The sequence below is a fragment of the Juglans regia genome, chromosome 8 (assembly GCF_001411555.2).
Source record: "Juglans regia cultivar Chandler chromosome 8, Walnut 2.0, whole genome shotgun sequence".
NCBI classification, from domain to species: domain Eukaryota; kingdom Viridiplantae; phylum Streptophyta; class Magnoliopsida; order Fagales; family Juglandaceae; genus Juglans; species Juglans regia.
In genome coordinates, this window is record NC_049908.1 from 12,399,411 (window position 1) to 12,421,675 (window position 22,265).

At 35.7% G+C, this 22,265-nt stretch overlaps 2 protein-coding genes across 5 annotated transcripts; one reads left to right on the forward strand and one right to left on the reverse strand.

The window, feature by feature from the left end:
• The first annotated feature begins 3,553 nt into the window (after window positions 1-3,553).
• On the forward strand, window positions 3,554-6,130 carry LOC108994443 (histidine-containing phosphotransfer protein 1-like). Of its 3 annotated transcripts, none has more exons than XM_018969668.2 (7): window positions 3,554-3,676; window positions 3,761-4,000; window positions 4,330-4,460; window positions 4,586-4,654; window positions 4,876-4,947; window positions 5,422-5,494; window positions 5,862-6,130. In XM_018969668.2, exons 2-7 carry the CDS (start codon window positions 3,938-3,940, stop codon window positions 5,892-5,894), a joined length of 441 nt encoding a protein of 146 aa, XP_018825213.1. In that variant the 5' UTR covers window positions 3,554-3,676; window positions 3,761-3,937; the 3' UTR covers window positions 5,895-6,130. The 3 variants fall into 3 exon arrangements, with proteins under 3 accessions (XP_018825213.1, XP_018825214.1, XP_018825212.1); XM_018969667.2 differs by having other exon boundaries at window positions 3,558-3,676; window positions 3,749-4,000; XM_018969669.2 differs by lacking the exon at window positions 5,422-5,494 and having other exon boundaries at window positions 3,556-3,676; window positions 3,749-4,000.
• Window positions 6,131-8,484: 2,354 nt separating this feature from the next.
• Window positions 8,485-16,213, reverse strand: LOC108994504 (LEC14B protein-like). 2 transcript variants are annotated; one of them, XM_018969747.2, is made up of 11 exons: window positions 16,057-16,213; window positions 15,558-15,630; window positions 14,522-15,046; window positions 14,211-14,330; window positions 13,102-13,179; window positions 12,170-12,346; window positions 11,562-11,639; window positions 10,991-11,166; window positions 9,669-9,827; window positions 9,364-9,424; window positions 8,485-8,946 (listed from the first exon to the last, which is right to left on the reverse strand). In XM_018969747.2, exons 3-11 carry the CDS (start codon window positions 14,948-14,950, stop codon window positions 8,758-8,760), a joined length of 1,467 nt encoding a protein of 488 aa, XP_018825292.2. In that variant the 5' UTR covers window positions 14,951-15,046; window positions 15,558-15,630; window positions 16,057-16,213; the 3' UTR covers window positions 8,485-8,757. The 2 variants fall into 2 exon arrangements, with proteins under 2 accessions (XP_018825292.2, XP_018825293.2); XM_018969748.2 differs by lacking the exon at window positions 15,558-15,630.
• Between the last annotated feature and the right edge of the window lie 6,052 nt (window positions 16,214-22,265).

The window sequence follows — 22,265 nt, forward strand, 5'->3', positions numbered from 1 at the left end:
CGTCGTGGGTGGCCTCGTGATGGTTGCTAGAGGCGGCATACGGCGGCGTGGTGGTCCTATGGCGGTGGATCTGGGATCCTGTGAAGAGAGAGGGCATGAGAGGAGTTGTGGCTTCAGCTGGAGGAAAAGAGGAAGGGGAGGGGTTGTCGGCGAGGGAGGAGGCTGGTGGTGACAATGAGGTGGCATGGGGTTGGCTAACGGCGACGCTACCGGGAGAAACTCGTGCATGTAGAGGGTTGCGTGCGTGGGACTAGGGAGGAGCTACGGGTTGGAGGTCCCATGAAATGAGTCCACGGCGTGAGGGGAACTCAGTGGTGGTGCTTGGTGGAGCTGGGGTTGAGACGCAGTGGCGCAAGGGTGGAGAACCCATGTGTGCAGACCCATTTCGGGTTGCTTGCGTGCGGCTGAGAGAGGAGCTGTCAAGGGGCTTTGATGGTGGGGTTTGGTCGCCGGCGTGAGGGGAAGCCGATGAATTGGTCGGTAACGCCACAGGGTGGCGCATAGCGGTGCTAGTCTGCTTGAGGGAGGAGATCGGGTGAGAGAGAGGGAAGACGTGCGGTTGCTTAAAGGTAAGGAGAGAGAGGGAGAAAAGGAAAGTGAGGGGAAAAGGCTAGGGTTTGGGATTTAAATCCCAACCCTTAATCTTAAGTCCCCAGATTTGATCAAACAGTAGATGTTTAAGAACTAATTTAAACTAACTTAAATAGATAATTAAAATATAAATATTATATCATACATTTAAAATCAACTTTAATTTATAAAATACTAATATTTCATCATTAAATAAATGATGAAGTTTTACTAAACATTTTTAAGAGAATAAAACCATCTAATTAATTAGAAGAGATCGGGTAAGAGAGAGGGAAGACGTGTTGCTGCTAAAGGGGAAGGAGAGAGAGGGAGAAAGGGAAAGTGAGGGAAAAAAGCTAGGGTTTGGGGCTTTAAAGTCCAACCCTTCATCTTAAGTCCCTAGATTTGATCCAACGATGAAGGTTTAAACACTGATTCAAACTAACTTAAAATAGATAATTAAAATATGAGAAATACTCTAGTCACAAAGTGATTACATAAAAATAATCTTACAAACTGACATAATTTGATGTGATTCGTCAGATTGTAAAGTTATTTTTATTATAAAGTAGATCTAACGGATTAGATGAAACTACATCAGTTTATAGGATTGTTTTTGTGTAATTCCTTTATGGATGTAGCAGTCCTCTTAAACTATAAATACCATATCATACATAAACCATCAAATTTAATTTATAAAATATTAATATTTCATCATTAAATAAATGATGAAGTTTTGCTAAATATTTTTAAGAAAATAAAACCATATAAATAATTAGATTTTTTAACATAATTTAAATCTTATAATATTCTTAATTAACTAAAATCATTTAGATAAAATGATTTTCTACAATTATAATATTTTTAGGACTTCCAAAATATAAAAAGCTTACTTTAATTATGAAAGAACATGAAATCAGGAACAAGGAGGGTGGGTTTGCTTCATACGAGCTCACTACATCTTCTGCATGATTGGATGTAACATGACATGCATGCATTAATCTCTACTGTCAAATATGGTTAATTTGTAGAGTTGAAACTTCCATGCAGAACTTTAACACGTGATCGTGATTGATTTTTCACGTACAAATGATCAACTCAAAAGAAATGTTTGGAGATATTGTGATTGGAACAAACTAATTTTATTAAAGTAGAGAAAGATAAAAATTCATAGATGCTTGCTTATATTAGGTTTTATGTTCCTATGCATTAAACTATTTACAAATCAATATTATGTACTCTTTCAATCTTGATGATTGTGAACTAACAACTAATTCAATTATTCAAAATTTTGTCCTGCATGTAAGGAGTAACATTTTATTTATTGTATGTTTGGACACATTATTTTTAAGAATTTTATTTTTCTTTCAATCAGACAAATGTGACAAACGTGTTTTGTACATTAAACCACTGCTAAAATTTATTAAATAATTTATTAATCATTTTTCTTTTATAAAAGACCATATAAATTTTGTAAAAAATCTAAACTAGGCAAACGTCCTTAGACGTTGCTCTATTATTATTTATATATAGCATAATAATAGATTAATCATTTTCTCGATGTGCTTCCCTTACTTTGCCCCACCTATTACGTGGTCTCCTTTCTTCGTTGGATTCATGTTTCCTTTGTTGGATTCATGTTTTCAACAAATGCAGGCTAAAAACAAATATGATCTTTATTAAAAATTAAATAAAATATTATTAAAATATATTTTTTTAATATTATTTTTATTTTAAGATTTGAAGAAGTTAAATTATTTATTTTATTTTATATTAAAATTTATAAAATTTATAATAATTAAATTAAATAAAATGAGATGAATTAAAAAATGTTATAAAAGCAATTGTTAAAAATATACTCATGTCGAAAGAAACATGGACATGATTACCTTTGTTAAAAATAGCATAAAGTAGCAAGAATTACAGATTGAGAAAGTACGCTACTTATAACCAAATACCAAATCATGGGCTTCCTCCATCTTTAAATAATAATAATAATAATAATAATAATAATAATAATAATAATAATAATAGAGTGAGAGAAATTTAAGGAAGGAATTTGTAGAAATATGCTTTTTGAATGGTTTTTTTCTTCTTTCTAACATCCACACCCCTTTTACTCATTTTCAATATGAGAAATAATATTTATAATTGTGAGTGTGTAAATATCGTATAGTCATTTTAAAATAAGTAAATAAATATAAGATCCACATAAAAAGAAATTAATTTTTTAATAATAAACTTTATTTTTTTTCAAAACAATTATATAATATTTATACATTCCACGACTATATATAACATTATTCGTTAAATCTATATATACATTTCCACACAGCCCCATGTATCTGGTGGCTTCAATGGATTCAGCCTTCTGGATAGTTGTGCCTACATCCATCTTCCCTTTTGAGAAATACTATTTTTCATCTTGAATTTTATTATTTTTAATGACATTTTTAAATAGCTTTAATTTAATTATTGACTGAAGAACCCATTTAGAATGTGTTACGTTAGCCGACGTGAAGATGATATAATCAAATATAATAAATGTATCATTACTCATTTACTTTTATTAAAAATGATATTTATCGTCAATTTAATTATCTTTCCGACATCCTGACATAACGTTGAATGATTACTTGATAAATGAAAGACAAAATAGTAGTGTTATGTATACATATAATTTTAAGAACAATAATATACATAGTAAGTATCTGTCCCATTTTATTAGTTTTTTTTTTTTAATTCAAGTTTACGAATAAAATTTTAAATATAGATAATATTTTTTAAAATAAAAGTGTGATATGAGATAAAAGTTTTTTTTTTTTTTTTTTAACAAAAGGAGGAGATTTCGAATTTAGATTTTTTTTTATTTGAAAAATCAGGTGATATGACATCTGACTCTTGACTTAGATAAAGTTTGAGGAATGAGATAGCATGCTGGGGCTGTTGAGGGCACTGAAGAGTTGGAAAATGATGCTCCAATTCAGTAGTGAGCACCCTGATTAGATAACTAAAAAACGGATGACGAGGAACCCATAATAGAAAAAGGAAGGAAGAAAAGATAAGGCAGGCTTAAATGTTGTATTTGTTATGATAACCAAAATCAGTAAGATACTAATTTTTGGCAATTCATTTGCACGCTTTCGGTTTCGGCTTTCTCAAACATGGTTCTTTTTAGCGTTTTCTACAGGAAAGAGTGGTGGAGGAGGAGACCCACGTCCTTATCTCTGATTGACTCACTGTTTGGTCAACCCTCGTACTACATAATCTGTGAGATGGGGCTGGGAGATAAGGATTTCCACACATCGTTTGTGGGTCGTTCTGGGTTAGTGATAGAGTCCCCCAGTTGGAGTAAGAAACCAAATCAATGGATGTTATGATCCAGTTGCAGAGACAGTTGCGGGAACACTCCGCTTTTCTGCGTAAGGAGGTCAGGATTTTTTTTCTTCTTTTTATTTTTGTAGATTTTTTCAAATTATTTATGGGATTTGTCATTTGGTAATGGAATAGTTTTTCCGGGAGGCGTAAAGTGAATACAGTTGTTGCCCGGAAGAAAATGGATGGCATGCTACGTTTTCTTCCATACGTAAAGACTTAAAATTGATGCAAACATTCGAGGCTTTCAAAGTCTTCTTATAAATTAGCTGGTTTTCCATCGAGACAGCTGGAATGGAATTTATACTAGTCTCGTCCTGGGTTCTATTTTTGAGGTTGCTAGAGGAATTCTGATGATTTTTTTTTTTTGTTGGTGGTGAGAAGGGATATTTGGATGACCAGTTTGAACAACTTCAGAAACTGCAAGATGAGAGCAGCCCAGATTTTGTGGTTGAGGTTGTGTCTATTTTCTTTGATGATTCTGAGAAGCTCCTGAACAATTTGGCCAAAGCTCTGTGCGTATTCTTTTATCTATTTGGTTGATTTTGGAGATTTTTTTTTTTTTGTATTGTGTTTGGGTGGCGGGAAATTGCTTTCAGTGATAGTAGAAATGTTTACTGAAATGTTTATACTAGTGTAGGGAGCAGAAAGCTGTGGATTTCAAACAGGTAGATGCCCATGTTCATCAGTTCAAGGGTAGTAGTGCCAGGTATTTGTTGATTTTCTCCTTTACTCTCTTTGTTTCTTTCCTTTTTATTAAAATGCCTGATATGGTTATCTCATTTTTGCTTAATTAACTTCTCCAAATACTTTTTAAAGTTATGGCATATGTAATTGCTTCACATTATTGCTAATATGGTGCTGGGAAGAATTTTATTTTCTGATGCGCTGGATTCAAACATTTTCCTTCTATTTTCTCATTTCTTACAGCATAGGTGCCATGAGAGTTAAAAATGTGTGCATCGAGTTCAGAAATTATTGTGAGGCCCAGAACATTGAAGAGTGAGTTATCTTCATTCTCATGTTGCAGTTCTCTATTTTCCTCATCACCTATGCGACATGCTATGTAAAATTTTCAGAGTTTATCCTGTTTATATTTGCTATTCTTCTTTACAAAAACCATGGACTTGTCTATGAATGATTGATTATGTCCAAAGTCATAGTCTTTGATGTTTGACTAGTGAAGTTTTATATGAAATTGATGAATTCTGGAAGAATATGTGACTCACTTTGTTGCTGTGATTTGTTTAAAAGGTAACTGAAATGATCTAAATTACAAGTTTAAATGGGAGTTAATTCCTTGCTTTCTAGTATCTGACTAAAATTTAACTATCATAAGACAATTATTCTTTTAGAAAGCATACCTGATAAACCAAAAATCACGCCTTCACACAACACAATCCTCAACATGATGGTTGGGGCTAGTGACATAATTGTTGTGCCAGAATCTGAATGATGCCAGATTGTTTGGTGCAGGTGTTTGACATGTATGCAAAAACTGCAGTTTGAATACTCTGTACTGAAAAACCAGCTTGAATACTTGTTCAGGGTAAGCATATCCTTCTGTTGAAGGAAGCTTATACTATTTTTGAATGACTTTGATAATCCAGGGTACCAGAAAACATGTCAATATGGTTAATGATTTCTTGAATAAAATATAATTTTATATGCCCAGAATATCATTGAAATGATCCTGAACTTTCATTTTTTGGCCTTTCTAAACACCATTTTGGTTTGAGCATTGAATGTTTTTCTTCCCATGATAGAGAATCATTGAGAGGAAATTTCTGTCAATTCTTTCTCCAGTTAGATGTTAAAAAACATCCTCGAATGGCATCCTTGGCTGATTATCTAGTTTGTTTTAACATTTGCATATAAACTGTGATGTCTAAATAACTGTTTCCCCATTACTCTAGCTGGAGCAACAGATCCGAGCTGCCGGTGTGTAGTCATGACTTTTGAGTCATCCCATGAAGGCAGAAACAAGAAATGAGGGATTTGATGTTACAGACTTTATAGTGTTCAAAGTATATCCTCATAGAAATATCAAGACTTGCTGAAGGATTCCTCAAGAATTATGTCTAATGTGAATAAATAGTTCTAACTTCTTTTTTCAGAACATATTCCTTCCTTGTGTTGTTCTTGCTCACTAGTTAATTTTTTTCTTTTTTATTTTCTTTGATTAGATCAGATGGGTCCAACTTTTTCCTTTTTTATTTTATTTTTTTATTTTTTTAGCAAAATGGTTAATGCCTGTGTTTCTTTCTTTCTTCCTTCGTTGAATGAATATGAATTTTCATTTACCAGCCTCCAAGAACCACAGGATCATGTTAGCAAAAGAAATCAGTCCCTGACTTTTTACTGATTTGAAAAATCCTCCCTTGGGTTTTCAATTTTCCTCATCAACTCCCTGGATTTGACGAAATTTTTTAATTAGATCCTTCGGTTCCTTTCGCATTAGCTCTTCTAGAGGTGGCTCCCTCACAAGCCACCATTGGTTGGCCCAGATTGGGCTACCTAGAGAGGTGACTGGCTTGAAGATGCTATATATAATGGGTTAAAGATCCCATAGAACCGTGATCGGTTTCAATTCACTAGATTGAGATTTTCTGTAAACTAGTTCTCAGGGAGTGGTTTGTATTTAGAGATGAGTTGAGATGGTTTATGAATAGTAGAATAAAATATTTTTAGAATATTATTTTTTAATATTATTATTATTTTAAGATTTGAAAAAGTTGAATTGTTTATTATATTTGTGTGAGAATTTAGAAAAGTTGTAATGATGAAGATGAGATGAGTTGATGTGGGTTTTGAATTCAAACAACTCCAGTTTTCATGTTTTGTGGACCGAACCAAATTAAACCAAATTATACTTATATATATATATATATGAGTTATTTTATTCTCAAGTCGGTGTATAAAACACATCATTCATATCACTTAAATTGTAAAATTTGATTTGTAATATTTAAATCTTAAAATGTGTTTTCTAAATCAAATTATGTAATGTAAACATTTGACTAGATATGCTCTACTCATTAACTTAAGAATATAATTTTTCACACACAGATATATATATATATATATATATAATATGATATATACATTATACATATTATGAAACTAATAATTATAGCGTGAAATTTTAATCTTATTATTGATATAAACTTACTCTTATACATAAATAATAATATTAAGTTATTAAAGTATTATTTATCCTTACATATTAAGTTATATGCTTCATTTATGGTTGCATTTTTTTAATAGGTTTTTTTATATGCATTTTTTTATTAGACTAATAAATGTATTTTGGCTAATTATTTTTAGCATTTATTTGGTTATATGCATATGATATTTTGGACTTGAAATAATCTTTTGGTCTAAAAAAATTATTCATTTAGATTAGAAAGATGAACCAGTCCAACAAAAAGCTTAGAACCGAACTATCACTATAAAATCGAAAGTACCGGTTCCCTTAGTGAACCGGTTGGTTTGACAATTCTAAAACCAAATTGAATTGGTTTTGGTTGGATTCACTAGTAAGTCCAAAACCAAACCGAACCGGATTAATTACTTCCCTAGATGCCATTTGACCCCTTTTCTCCACTCAATTCTTTAGTTTTAAGTTTCTTAAAATTTATTCTATGTCTTTTGTTATTTACTTATTTTATTTATTTTTCAATTTATATGTTTTTTAATTTGATTTTTTTATAGTATCTTTATTTTTATTTTCTAATTTTTAATTGTTTCAATTTTTTTTTTTTTTTTTTACTTTTTTCATAGCTTTCGGCAATTCTAAAAATAAAAATATATATATATATATATATATATATCTTTATTAGTGAGCTGCAACATGTCTATTTTTAATTGGTGGACACAAATTTTGAGTTACATGGCAACTTTGTTGTTAGAAGGGTTAATGTTTTGACCTAATTGGAGTTAATTAATTGCAAACTTAAAAACCCAAAATACTTTTGCAAATCGATGAAAACTAGGAGGCTAATTTTGCAACTCCACCCGAGCTAACCGAGTTGATATGTTGTTGATCAGAACAGAACAATTTAAAGTGAAATTTTGTGCAAGTCAGGGTCGGATTGGTAAAATTTGGCTCTTCTGTAGTTCCCAATCAAATTCCCCTCCATTGACTCGATCATGATATGATATGTTATGATTATGAGGGTTGAAGGCTTAACCGAATTAGTATCCAACAGTCTTAGAACTTTTGGATCAATAGTTAGATCTTTAACAATTGGTATCAAAGACAAGCTATCCAACAGTCCTAAGGCTTTTCAATACTAATTCGATTAAGCCTTTAACCCTCGTGATCCTAACATGAAAACTGGGATGCAGTTGGACGGCCAAGAGGTTGCCACATCAGACATGAACATATAAATAATAAGCCACTCTTGAGAAAAAAGGGAAGCACCGGTGGGGAAAGCCAACACATCCACCCATGCTTGTGTTATTGTAGAGCTACGTATGTCACAGCTAAATTACTTGTGTGAGAGTAATAACAAAAATATTAAAACAACGATGAGGTGAGCACCCATATTATTCACCAGAGGTGTATTTATTTGGTGAACCATTATCCATGAATTTGTACAACTATATAAGGTCAATATCTTCAGTTTAAGTGGTATTTATGTACAACTGACATGGTGAATAGGAGGAGACAATCATTCTCATGCTTTTCATATTGCTCATCAGTTACACCTTATTTGAGGATGAAAAATAGCTTGAACCACTATACAAACAATAATAATTTACCAGATATAATCTTCAATAATTTGCTCACATAACAAGTAATCTTCATTAAATGTGTCTCCTCCAAACTCTCCTCCTGCTCGAGGAGGCTCGTGCTTCACCACTTCCGGGAAACTCCCATTTGACAACATCCCCATCCCAAGAGGAGCTAACAAGCATAGGGTAGTAAGGGTGCCAACTACAGTCTCTTACAGGTGATTTATGATGCTTGAGTGTTGCAACTTGGGCTCCACTCACCTACAAATAATTACCAAATTACTATCAACAACAGAGAGAGCTCCCCAACTGGGTATAACATAATTGTCATATCTTTTATAACATAATTATCAGTTGAAATTGTAAAAACTATAATATTGGCTTCAACTTCAGACATGGTCACAAGGATACCAGTTCACAATGTTATATGAGATCTTCAAGTTACTTTGTACATTTATCTTTAATTTGATGGTCAAAGTCATCATGCAACCACGGTATCAAGCCAATGATGGGTTGCAACTTCTTGTTGACATTAGAAAAGCAGTATGAAGCTTTTATGATCCAAAATATAACTATACATCTAAACAAGGCATAGAAAAGGTGAAGAGGAATAGAGGATTGCAAAACCTCACAGAAGATAAAGCACAAAGATAATGGAAGCAGTGGTGGTTTACGTACCAAATCATATATATAAACACATGAATTGTGAGATCCAGTGTAGATGTACTTTTGACCAGTGCTGCAAATTTCAAGAAATTGATTTGTAAGTTCCATTTTGAACCAGTGTCAAAATTGGAGAAAAAAAATACAAAAATAAATAAATAAATAAACTGTGCTGTGTATTTATTCAAAATAGATGCCCATGAAAATAATTAGGTCCATCACGTCTATTTACATAGACAGGCCCATTGGTTCAGGTTGAACAGGCCCAACTAGCATCAAACAAACAGCTCTGCATTAGAGGAACTATGATTGAGGCTTACCTGTATTCTGGGGAGAAGTAGCAGCGAATAAGAGTTCGCAAGACTGAATGACCTCTATATGTAGCCACTGACTGATCACATGGGTGTTTCAAATCTTTTGCCTGTGGTGGGTAGTCCATCCATCTGTAGTCCCATTCATAACTCCTAAAGCCTGAATTGCTGAAATGGAGAGCAACACTGGTTATATTATTGTGCACTCTGGAAAATCTCATTCTGAAAAATATTAGACCTTGTGGATATCCTTAGTTTTGATGCAAAGAAAAACCCACCGGCAGATTACAAGATTTGATCTATAACTCAACCTCTACATGATCATACAGAGTTCAAATCAAAATTAATTACAACTAACATTGTCTGTTCACTTACTGGTACGAAGTAAATTATGAAAGTATGATAAGCCTGGTTTTCTGCATGTATAGTGTTCTAGATTTTAATATCTTTTGGCATAAGGAACTAAAACTTTTCTATTAAAGGTGCCAGTGGTGTAGCATCATCTCACAAATATGGAAAATGGTATCAATCTTTCACATTTCAAGTAGCTTTAGACATTGGAGTGCATGCAAAAATCATATTTCAGTAGTCATAATATGATATAATCTGAATTTCTGTTCTGACCTCTGGTGATGGTTCTACGTTGTTCACCAACTCCATAATAGAGAATGCATCTGAGCCATTTCAAGTCTAGTCATGTAACACCCCGGTCCCAAATTAGAAACATGGATAACCCCCATAGAGTGGGTAGGTTGTAAAGTTGGTCATTGGTGCTAAGTCCTGCATTGGCTACTTACTAGGTGTTGTAACTGGGGAAACTTCAAATTGACTAGTCTTTTTGGGGTTATAGCGCCAATGTGGGCAGCGTTTTCTGTGTTGTTATATATGTCATTGAGTAAGGTCAGCCATGTGTTCTTGTGACGATCCAGTCTCACATTGGAAACATGAATAACTCCCATAGAGTGGGTAGGTTATAAAGGTAGTCATGGGTGTTAAATCTCACATTGGCTACTTACTAGGAGAAACTGAGCTTTATAAGTGATTATATGAAAGCTTCAAATTGAGATTTTGGTGTTATTGCATAGATGTGGCTAGCACTTTCCCTGTATAGTTACAGCTAGTCTTTTATATCCCAAAAAAGATATTCAAGTCCCCAGGGAAAATATGCGCGCGCGCGTGTGTGTGTGTGTATTCAAGATAACCATTGTTAGATCAACAACAAAATATTATAAATAAAAACAGATATCAAATGCACCTCCACTACATGATGGAGATCACAACTCCATATATACAACACAAATTTCCAGGCAACATGGGAAGTCAGATTGTACCATGTGACACTAGAAGACATTCTCCGGATATCCCAAAGTTTTATAGTCTGATCTTTTCCATTTGATATTAAATAACGACCATCTCCACGGCTGTCAATAAATGTAATTCCTTCAAGGTGTCCCATAAGGACCCCTGCTGGTTTATCTCTAGCAACAAAGCAACGTCTGTCCCACACCTACATAAAGATATGTCTTTCAGAATTATGAATGATGTTATATTATGGTTGGGATTGACTCTGACACCATTTGTAATTGTAACGACTCAAAGAAAGCCCAAACCACATCTAGGCTCATTCTCCAAAGGACTGTCAATGTTATAATTGGAGCTCTTTGGAATCATTACAAAGGACAATAGTTTTTCCCTTCCAAGCAATGTGGGGTCTTATTCACCACCTTCCTACACTCAATCTGGGGCATTACATATTTAGAAGGCAGGGGCTACTTGCCACATGCTGACAAATTGGCAGGTTAATCTTTTATTTTAGAGGAAAACTGTACTGAGCCCATAGACTAGGGAGGAAAAGTGCAATTGATCCCAAATGAAAATCCCACAAATAAGAGTAAGATTTACCTTACAGAGAGCGTCGTCACTCCCAGAATAAATGAGATGGCCACTTTCATCAGCAAAACATACAGTGTTCACATCAGACTGCAACACAAAATACAATGCAAGCTTAAGACACCATAAAAGATCTATTGTCCCCTTCAATAGAAAAATCAGTTTAAAATATACGTGTTCTTCCATAAAATGAAGTCCAATAACATTCAAGGATTAGACAACATGGATCCATTGAAAGAAACTCCATTCTGAAATTCCTGACTTTATTCTCTCTCAAAATTACTCAAATTTGCTAACAACAAACTTGGAAAGAGCATCGGTATTTTGAGGATAACATATTAGATACATTTTGCCAGAAGAACTGTTATTTAAAGTGAGGCTTAAGGCTGTCCCTAGCACGTCGTTTACCAACTCAACTGCAACATAACATTTGTAGATAAGTTCAGGATTTGAAGAGAGAAAAATAGATCATGAAGACATTGTCAGTCAAATAAATCAGCTATGAAGGAGCATAAGCAGTCTGTCTTTATGCAACAGGACACAAAAATCAATATCCAACCAGAAAACTATGCAAATCAAAACAATAAGAATATAAGTGCTTATGAATAAGGTAACAATACCGTGTGTGCCAAAATTCTGAGAGAAAGCTTATTTGCTTCAAGATCATAAACATAAATAGAGTCATCACTACTTCCAGCAACAACTTCTCGTCCATCTGTTGAAAATTTGACAGAGAAGATTCCAAAAGAGTATCCTCCATCATCATCGGCAGAAAAATCCAAACCTTCATGGATCTCCTGTGCATAACATATAGGCTCCAAATGTCAAGCAAGAATTATGGAGAGGGGAATGGAGGGATGAAGAAACTGCTGTCAAGGAGTATGGTGATTTGAGAAGAGTACAGCTTCCTGGGGCAAAAACAGCAAATACATATACTATTTCCTGCCTAAAAGGGCACAACAATGAACAAAAAGGGTGACCAATGTTTTTTACAATTGCATTGTGATTCATAACAATAAGTTTTTCCTTCCATATTCTTTTCTTACAATGCATGCACGTTCAAACAAATAAATGCAATCATCCAAAGCAATGGTTTGTTTAATAGTTTATATCACTTGTGACATCTTTGCTAGTGCATGCACGAGCAACTTCTCCAAACATTTGGTTATACAACCTAGTAGAGTTCTGTATTGATATTGTCAAACCATGCATGTATCTTCATGGATATAAACTTGCATTTAATTTCCAAATTTGTATAGCCAATGAATCCTATCTCTTGGTTTAATAGTTCAAAAATCTTTAATCATATGAATCTTTTACTGCCTCATTTCAAGATCCTAAATAGCTCTGACTTATTTTTCATTTCATGGCTCCAAATACAAGTGCAAGAAAGAGTTTCATGGAAAGCTAATATAAGTCCACAGGATTTTCATAAGAAAAGAAGTAAATGGTATCAACTAATAGGCATGATATTCTAGTACTCCACAGTGTAACGTGCATTAACACAGTAATTACAAAATCTAATGAAATTGGAACACAACTGGCTTCATACCGTAATATTTGATATAGACTCTGTTACAGGGGACCCAACATTAACAATATGGACAATAGGTGACATACTAGCATAAACCTGCAATAGCAGAACATAAATTGATTAACCAATTACAGCAATGAAGAGACATTGGAATATAGGCTTTAGCCTGCTGAAAGACTATCCTTCAAATAAAATTATATTAACAAACATGACAGAATGCACATTATAAAAAACAATAAAATACTGCATTCCAATGCAACTCAACTCAACTAAACCTTAATCTAACTAAATTGGTAGCTGCCAGACAGCGATGTAACCAAACCAGCCAGGTCAAACCAGATAGGAAGTTGGCAGTCCCATTCAATTAGCGTCTTTTTACTAATTTTGACCATGTATAAGTGGTCAAGAGGGAAACTTCATAGTCTGGGATAGGACACCCTTTAGTCTCGCTACCATTTTTTTTTTTTGTTTTTTTAATCGGTAGTCTCACTAACAAAATCATCACTGACATTTCAAAGACAAACTATTTTCCAGCTACTTAGATCTTTTACTTGATCAACAATAACAAGGGTTATATCACATACAAGCAGGTGCACTCAATGCATCTCTTGGTCCTCCTAGCTCACAGATTTCCAGCAGAGAGCAAGATAACAGATTGTTCTAGTTCTAATATGGGAAATCGTCCATGCAGAGTCAATATTATCGATATAACACCATCCAATCTTGCAAGGTAACTACAAAACTGGCATTGAGACAAGGAACTCAGAACCAAGACGTTTGGGTCGCATGAAAAACACAATACTCTCCTTTTGGAAGTAACCACAATCATGATATATATCACAATACCCATTTTGGTAATAACAATTTGCTTATTTGATGACATTAACCACCTCGCACCTCTGGCTTAGTGGTGTACATCTGTAAAATAGAAAGGTTTTTATCCATACTTCACATCAGCCAAGATGTAAAGAGGCCAAAAAGCATGTATATTTATCAAGTCCACAACAGGGTAGTTCCACTCAGAACCAGACACCTTGCATCATGGTCGACAAGTTTAGAAACTATGTGTGTGTGTCTATATATATACACGAGTTTCAAATTTAAGGGCCAAAAATATAGGGACATACAAGATGGCGTTGATCTGGCGAAAGAGATGTATCAGTAACTGTCCATCGCAGACTTTTTGCAAGAATGGTCTTCTGAACCATCCATCCTCGGTCCACATTGTATATCCTAATGTAGCTTCCCTGCAAAAGATATCCTTGTACTTAGTTTTATAACTAAGGACATGCAAGAAGGAGGGGAAAGTAATTAAAAACTTCAGAGCTCACAGACTGAGGCCTAAGAAAACAAATTAAATATGTCTAGAAAATACATCTAGTCCAGTTGAGAAGATCCTTTTATTCTGTTTAAGAAATATGTGATTTTGCATATTTACCTGAAATCCAGCAACAAAAAGGGAACCATCAGCCGAAAACTGTGAGACATAGGCTCGGCTGGTCTGTTGATCAACTAGCCAAGGACCATTTACTGGCAGATATCTGCTTAGGACATGACAACAATCGGCTGATGAGAATCTCCCCCTTCTTGAATAATTACACTCTCGACCAGCCAACATCTTCACTGTGGAAACCGGTAACTCTCGCCTGCCAGGTATGACTTGGCTTAACCGTTCGTGAGGTTCTGATTTTAACCTCGTGAGATGGGCAATCTCATGGTCTAAATGTGTCAATGGCTTGTTGGATCTTTGGCTGTTAGTGTCTTCATGAATGGTATTCCCCACATTGCAGAGGTCTGCTTCTATATCTAGTCTACTCATTGCATAACCCATTTCATTAACTGCAGCCCCGCCGGTTGTAACATACATTTTGGTTTAAGACAACTGCAAATATGTTGTTGCACATAATCATAGACTATACTGTTGCAGCCTCATATCACCTCCATTTGTTTTAGAATGTCAGTCCTGCCAACAAGGAAAAAAGTAGTTCCAGTCTCTTAGGCCACTCATTTGAAACAAAAAACTCATAAAAACACAGTTTCTACTAATTAATACATTACCTTTTCACATAAATGTAGGGAAAAAATAATAAACAATCCTAAAGTGCATCAAAGGTATATTTACTCAGCTAAACTGAATAAACATGTAGATGCTAATACCCAAAAGTCCATAAATTTTATACATTTGTTTGGTCTACTAAAAAATAACCTTATTCTGCCGGCTTTCTTTTGCTTTAGAAAGATGGCACTATATGTTATGTATTCACTTCCCCGTTTATTTTATTCTATACCTGCTCATTGAGCTTGATAAATCTGTCACCTCAGCTCGTGTACAACGGAGAAAAATACCAATTTACACCGGAAGCAATCTTCAATTCTAATATATTTTTTTTTTCACCAACCATAATATAGAAAGTCAACTCAACTAAGCTATAATCCCCACTGACGGGACCAGACCAAAATGAAATGGGAAATACCTTTTGGCATTGAAATTTCCCAGAAATAGCTTTCCACAAACCAAGCATAGTCTAAATGATATATCGTTTCCAGCTGAAAAAAAAAATAAAAAATAAAGAAATAAAACACAAACAAACAAAACACAATGTTCTTACCTCCCTACTCATCTATCATTACAATAAATCCCCTACTCATCTATCATTACAATAAATCATTCTCAATGGAAAAAAAAGTTAAATTAAATAATTAATTTTTTCTGCATATTCAATAATCAGTTCAGTCCTTACTAAGCGAAACTAATTTATATGGTTCAAATTATCTAAGCATTACAATTTGCAAAGCACAAAACTCAGTCATTTCGAGTTCTCGTTAAGTGTGTGAATACCGAACCTTATCATTTTCTAAACAGATCGCTGAAAGAGGAACCAGATGATTGCAGAACATAATTAAGGGGGGCAAATACATAAATAAAAGAAGAACAAAAAGGAACCAGAAGATTATAGAAAAGATTGCTCTTACGGACGAGAAAAGCAGGAAAATAACAAAGGAAATCTGACTTCTGAGCTGTCGAGGATTTAGGTTCTCGGAGAGACACAAACACAGAGAGATTCCGTACTTTTCATTTTTGTTGGTTGTTATGGTATAGACAATGGACGCCTCTATAGCCCCCGCTGGCTGTCCCGCTCCCGGTACCGCTCAATATAAAATGTAATATTTTTTTATTTTATTTTTTTATACATGTATTTTTTTAACACTATAAAATATTTTAAAAAAAAATAAAAAAATTATAATATTATTAAAAAACACTTACTTAATCATTAAGTAAAAAAAAAATATATTAAAAAAATTAAAAAAAATATAACGGGACCGGGAGCGGGACCAAGAGCGGTGAGAGTAGCATTATTCATAGACAATAGGCTTTCGTTGGTTTTGATCTTTGGGTTCTGGTAAGCGGTTCCACGCTCGTCTACGTAGCTGGAAGTGGATCGCATACCCACTCGCCTCGACTGACCACCACGTGTCAACTTGTTTTTGGGTAGACTTTCTGGACGTCGGAGATCAAGTTGGTATTAAATTTATATAATTTTTTAGCACATTGCTACATTTACCGCTCAAACAACGTTTGAGCTTCTCACTATACGTGGCATGTCATGTGTTTTAAAATTTTTTTATAAAAGAAGAAAAAAAAAAAAAAACTTTATCTCCTGCCCAACACCTCCTCCCTTGCTCCTCATTTCCTCTTCAGACGTTCATTTCATGCGACTCGTTCGTCAGACATCCGATTGTGTTTTAAAACTAAGAAAGCTAGCCACTTTCTTTCCGATGCCATCTTTCGAGTCTCCTCCGTCCGAACTCAGTCGTCTTTTGACGCCATCTTGTAAGGGATTACTCGCTAAAGTTAAACAGAGTTATGCGGCTATCTTTGAATGTCTAACTTAAGCAAATGCTTACAGGCCAACCATTTAGCTGGTAAGGCTTGGTGCATTTTAGTCCCATTAACTACAACTTTTCCAAGAAGCATCTCAGAAATTTTCCAAAAGAAAATCACACAACAATGTCATCCAGTTATTGTGGACAGAAAATTTACACCTTCATATCAAAGTTTATTCATCATTCCATTAAAGACATAACGCTGTACTGATCACCAATGAGTTTTTTAGCATTATAACAAATGAAGTACTTGTAAAAAAAAAGGCATTACAACAAACGAAGTTTTGCCAACATCATCAGAATCATCTCAGAGATATCCCAAAAGAAAAATCAGACAACAATGTCATCTAAGTATTGCGGACAGAAAATTAATTACATCATATCAAAGTTTATTCTCCGTTTGAAGACAAAACGTTGTAACAATCACCAATGAGTCTTTAGCACTACAAATGAAGTATCGAAACATGAGGGATGTACTACGCTTCCCTCGAGGACCAAGCCGCCCAGTCGAAACTTGGTCTTTGAAGGGTTCTCGACGTACTTCTGGAGCGTGTATGTGGGAGTAACATAGAAGACGAGCTGGTCTTGGAAGTTGTTGGGGACGATGACAACGAACCTGCAACACAGCTGAGGTGAGGGCGTAGGTCCAAAGGCGACAGATTTGTAGCTGTTGGGCCAGGGCACCGATGCCACGGTCTTGGGACGGGTCGGGTGGCACCGGGTAGCGATAAAGAGGAAGCGGAGGCTGAAGAGGGAAAGATCGTTGGAGGAAAAGGATGGTGGGGGTTTGATGGGGAACATGAAAAGGGTGGTGGAGCTGGCGGTGGTTCGGAGGAGGTGGGATCTGAGGTGGAGGGAGAAGCGTGCGGCCTCTTTTTCACTTCCGAAATATACCTGTTCACCGGGTAAAACTCCCAAAATATACCTGTTCACTTCCGAAATGGTGCAACCACGGGATGGATTTCTCATAAGGTTGAAGACGAAATGGCGCAAGCACGAGATGGTCTCTCAGAAGTGGGTTTCTCTTATTGATGGGTTTATTTATTAAAGATGAAAAATGTTGAAGACGAAATGCTCAAACAGGCGGCCTCTTTTTTTAATTTTTAAATGCTTAGAACGTGGCATTCCACGTCAAGCGGGAAGTGGGAGCGGGACATACAAGCGGGGCGCATAACATTTTCCTCTTTAGAAAATACTAATTTGTTAGTTGAAATATTAGATCTACACAAAAGTTTTATTCAAGAAAGTTTATACAGTAACTAACTTAATGCAATATCTCATATTTACTTTTGTGATAAAGAGTTTTACAATATAATAGATCCCACTATACTGTAGAATGTAGATTTTCTTGTATAAGATGTGTTAACACCTAAAATAGCGCAACAAGCCAGCATGGTATAAAGATTCATTTCTGGTCTGCTAAGATTATTTGGGCGTTGATCGATGTGGTATGGAGCCTTAGGCAGTGGTTCGGTGCGGCTGTACAGTTTTCGTGCATTTATCCATGACAATGAACAATAAATATATGCAAAAAAAATAAAGATATGGGGATACACAGATTTACGTGATTCGACGTAATGCCTATGTCTACGAGGGTTTGGAGAGAGGAGAATCCACTATAATATAATTGCTTTACAATCTCTTATAGTTTCTCATCCTCGCTATACAATAGAGATCAGGACTTTATTTTCTGGTGGAGCTCTCGTCGCTGGAATCCCTGTCGTGAGGTTGAAAAGGCTGAAGGAGAAGTCGAAGTCCCCTCGAAAGTTATCTGGCAGCCCTCTTTATCATCTGCTCATCCCTTACTTTATGTCTCATATTCTCTTCTTTACATCACATCCCTACTCTTCCTCCTGACACAATTTTCCTTCCTAAACTCTTTGTCCCCTCCTTCTCTCTTTCTTCTCTCCTGATGAGACCCTTAACCTTGTGTTGGGCTGGGCTTAGGAACTCATTTTGGGCCTAGTATATTTTATCCCCCAATATTTCTCTTTCTTAACACACCTAACAAATTTTTAGTTTAAAAAATTATCAATATTTTAATTTTTTTTAAAATAATAATTTCTTAAATAAATAATGTGCTTAAACATCTATTCTATAATAAAAGTGACTATAGTCCATGAATAGTGATTTGTGTTTAATGACTACATTACATTTTTACTCTTGAGTTTTATGATCGGTTAGGTTGTGGTGTGGGAAATTAATTTCTCTCAACTGTGTTTTCATCATTTAATAGCCATTTGCAATTAATTAGGTTTTATTTTGGGGGAAATGTTGGTATCCCTATGACTGGTGCATGTTTGTTTTGTTTTGCTTGATGGTATCCTTATGGCTAATGCTGGTAGCGTATTTGAAATTGCGTGATTATCTCTACTGGATGTGGAAACTTTTGCCTAATATCTTATAACCGTATGAACTAAGAGATTTAATCTGAATAATTTTATTAGACCTAAATTACACATGTTATTAATAAAAAAATATATATTTTATTTTTAATATATTACTATTATAAATTTTGTCAAATATTATTAATAACATGTGTAATTTTAATTCAAGAAATCATTATGGTTATTATTATTATTAATTTTAATTATTATTAAGATAAATGTATTTAGGTTTTCGTTATTCTCTCTCCTCGTTATCCTTCATTTGTTCATCACATCACATTGTAACTAACCCACATTCGATCCACGTTGAAATCCTCTCTCTATTTCGATTGCATACCCTCCCTCAATAACTCTTTTCCCTTCCAACCATCGACCGATCAATACACACAGCTCTCTCTCTCTCTCTCCTTCACAAAGACAACCCTTGGGCCATTGTGGATAGCAACCAGTATACGCACAAAAGATCTCTCTCCTCCCTCATGCCCAGCCGCCTCTCTCATCCACGAAGGTGAAACGCGAAGCCACAACACCATGTTCAAGCTTTCACCACCACGAGAAAACCGACCATGCCATGACAGCCAACCACCCGAAACCACCAAAACCATCACACGTGATACCAACACAGTTTCTATTTTTATACAACAAAACAGAGCAACGCCACCCATGACTCCTCCACCGCAACACTCTATTGAAGCCTCAACACCACCCATGTCTGAAGGCCCTCACGTGCCACCATGTGCAACCTTCCTTCAAGGACACGCCACTACCATGAACAGTTGTTAGGGGCTCAGATTGAAAGGAAATGGTGGAAGAAAATGGTCTGAGCAGTCGGTGGAGAGAAGGGTTCAGTTCAGCAAAACATTAAGGAAAAAGGAACTGAAGTGTTGAGTTTGTGTGTTACAAGTAAGTAGATGGGTTGACGTTGGATACGATGTCATTGTGACCAGGGAGCTACTGTGTCGCTTCATAAGGAGTGGAGTGTTGCGTTAATGGGATTAATTAAGTGCTGCGTTTTGAAAGGGAGGGCGATATGTCATCGTCTTGCTTAGAAGAGTTGTTGTTGTCTTATTTGATCTGTTACGTACACACATGTTTGTCCAGAGCAAAAGAGAATAAAAACAGTTATAATTTGTCTTGTATCCTCTGACATCCATGACTATAAGGATGGAAGGAGGGCTGCTAATTTGTCTTATCTGAAAGCATTGTATGAACGTACTATTGGGAGGTTAGGGACCCTCAAAGATCCCGTAGCAATACAAGCAATTAGTCTATTCCATTTCCAGCATCTGTTCTTACATCATATTATCACCATTACAACATTCCATTCCATTTCCATCAATTACATATACCTGGGTTCATAACAATTGGTATCAAGTGCCATCGATCCTACCCATTTCCACCCAAAACAGATCCTACCGAGAATACATCCTTCAATATCCAACCTAGAAAACACCTACACAAACACATACATTCAAAAACCAATCCAAACAGAACCATCCACCACCATGGCCGAAAATACAAGATCTAAACACCAACACGAAGCCTTGCAGCATCAAGTGGAGACTCACCAACATGAAATCCTGGAATTGAAAACAGATGTCCAGGAAATTAAGGATATGTTGCGTACCTTTTTTGCACAACCACACAATCCACCTCCTCCCCCATTTAGCCTACAAATGCCTCCGGAAGTTGAAAATCCAGATCCACGAAGGTTCAAGCTCAAGGGAGTCAAACTTGATTTTCCTCAATTTCAAGGAGTTAATCCAACTGCGTGGCTTTTTAAAGCGAACCATTACTTTGAATTTCACCAAATGCCACTAGCTCAGAGGCTGTTGATGGCCTTTTACCACATGGAAGGCGATGCCCTCGTATGGTTCCAAACTGCTGCAGAGGGAGGGTTCTACCGTGATTGAGACACTTTTTCCAGATCGTTGCTCCTTCGTTTCGGACTGACATTATATGACGATCCCATTGAGGCATTAACAAGGCTCAAACATACCAGCTCAGTGGCTGGATATATGGCATAGTTTGAAACATTATCCAACCTTTTGAGGGGCATACAGAATTTACATAAGCTGAGTTGTTTCCTCAGTGGCTTGAAGGATGAGATTCGCATCCCAATCCGCATGTTGAATCCTGTGAATTTAAATGGAGCCTATGGATTAGCAAAAATGCAAGAAGAATATCACAGCAGTACAAAAAAATTTAGTAAACCAATGGGGGAAAAGATCTCTACACCGATGGAAGGGAGCCCTTATTCCAAGGATAATTACAACAAATGGAAGAAACCAGGGGTTTTACTAAACCTGTAACCTCAATGCATATGGATTAGAAACGACGAAATGGGTTGTGCTATCATTGTGATGAGAAATGGAACCCAACACACACTTGCAAGAAGCCCAGAATTTATTTCCTGCAAGTGGATGAAGAAGTAGTAGATGAGGAAGAGAAAGAAGCTAGTGAGAAGGAGGAAGAAAACAAGCACATAGAAATTCTGTCCAGCAGCAAGGATGAACTGGAGATTTCCTTGGCTGCCATAGCTGGAACTCCTACAGTGCGTACTATGAGGTTGGTGGGAAGTATTAAAGGGGAGCAAGTTGTGATTCTAGTAGATTTGGGCAGCTCACACAACTTTATAGATACTACTCTGGTCTCGAAATTGCAGCTACCAGTGGATTACTTAGTAAATTTAAAGGTGAGGGTAGCTAATGATCAAGCCCTAAATAGTGAAGACTTGCCGGTTACTATCGCAGGTTTGTGGAAGGCTTTGCTCGATTGTCTTGACCTCTCAATACTCTTACCAGGAAAAATGTGGAGTTTGTTTGGTCTGACAAATGTGAGAAGAGTTTTCAGGAGTTGAAAAAGCGGTTAACTTCAGCACCTGTTTTGGCGCTTCCGGAACCTCACAAG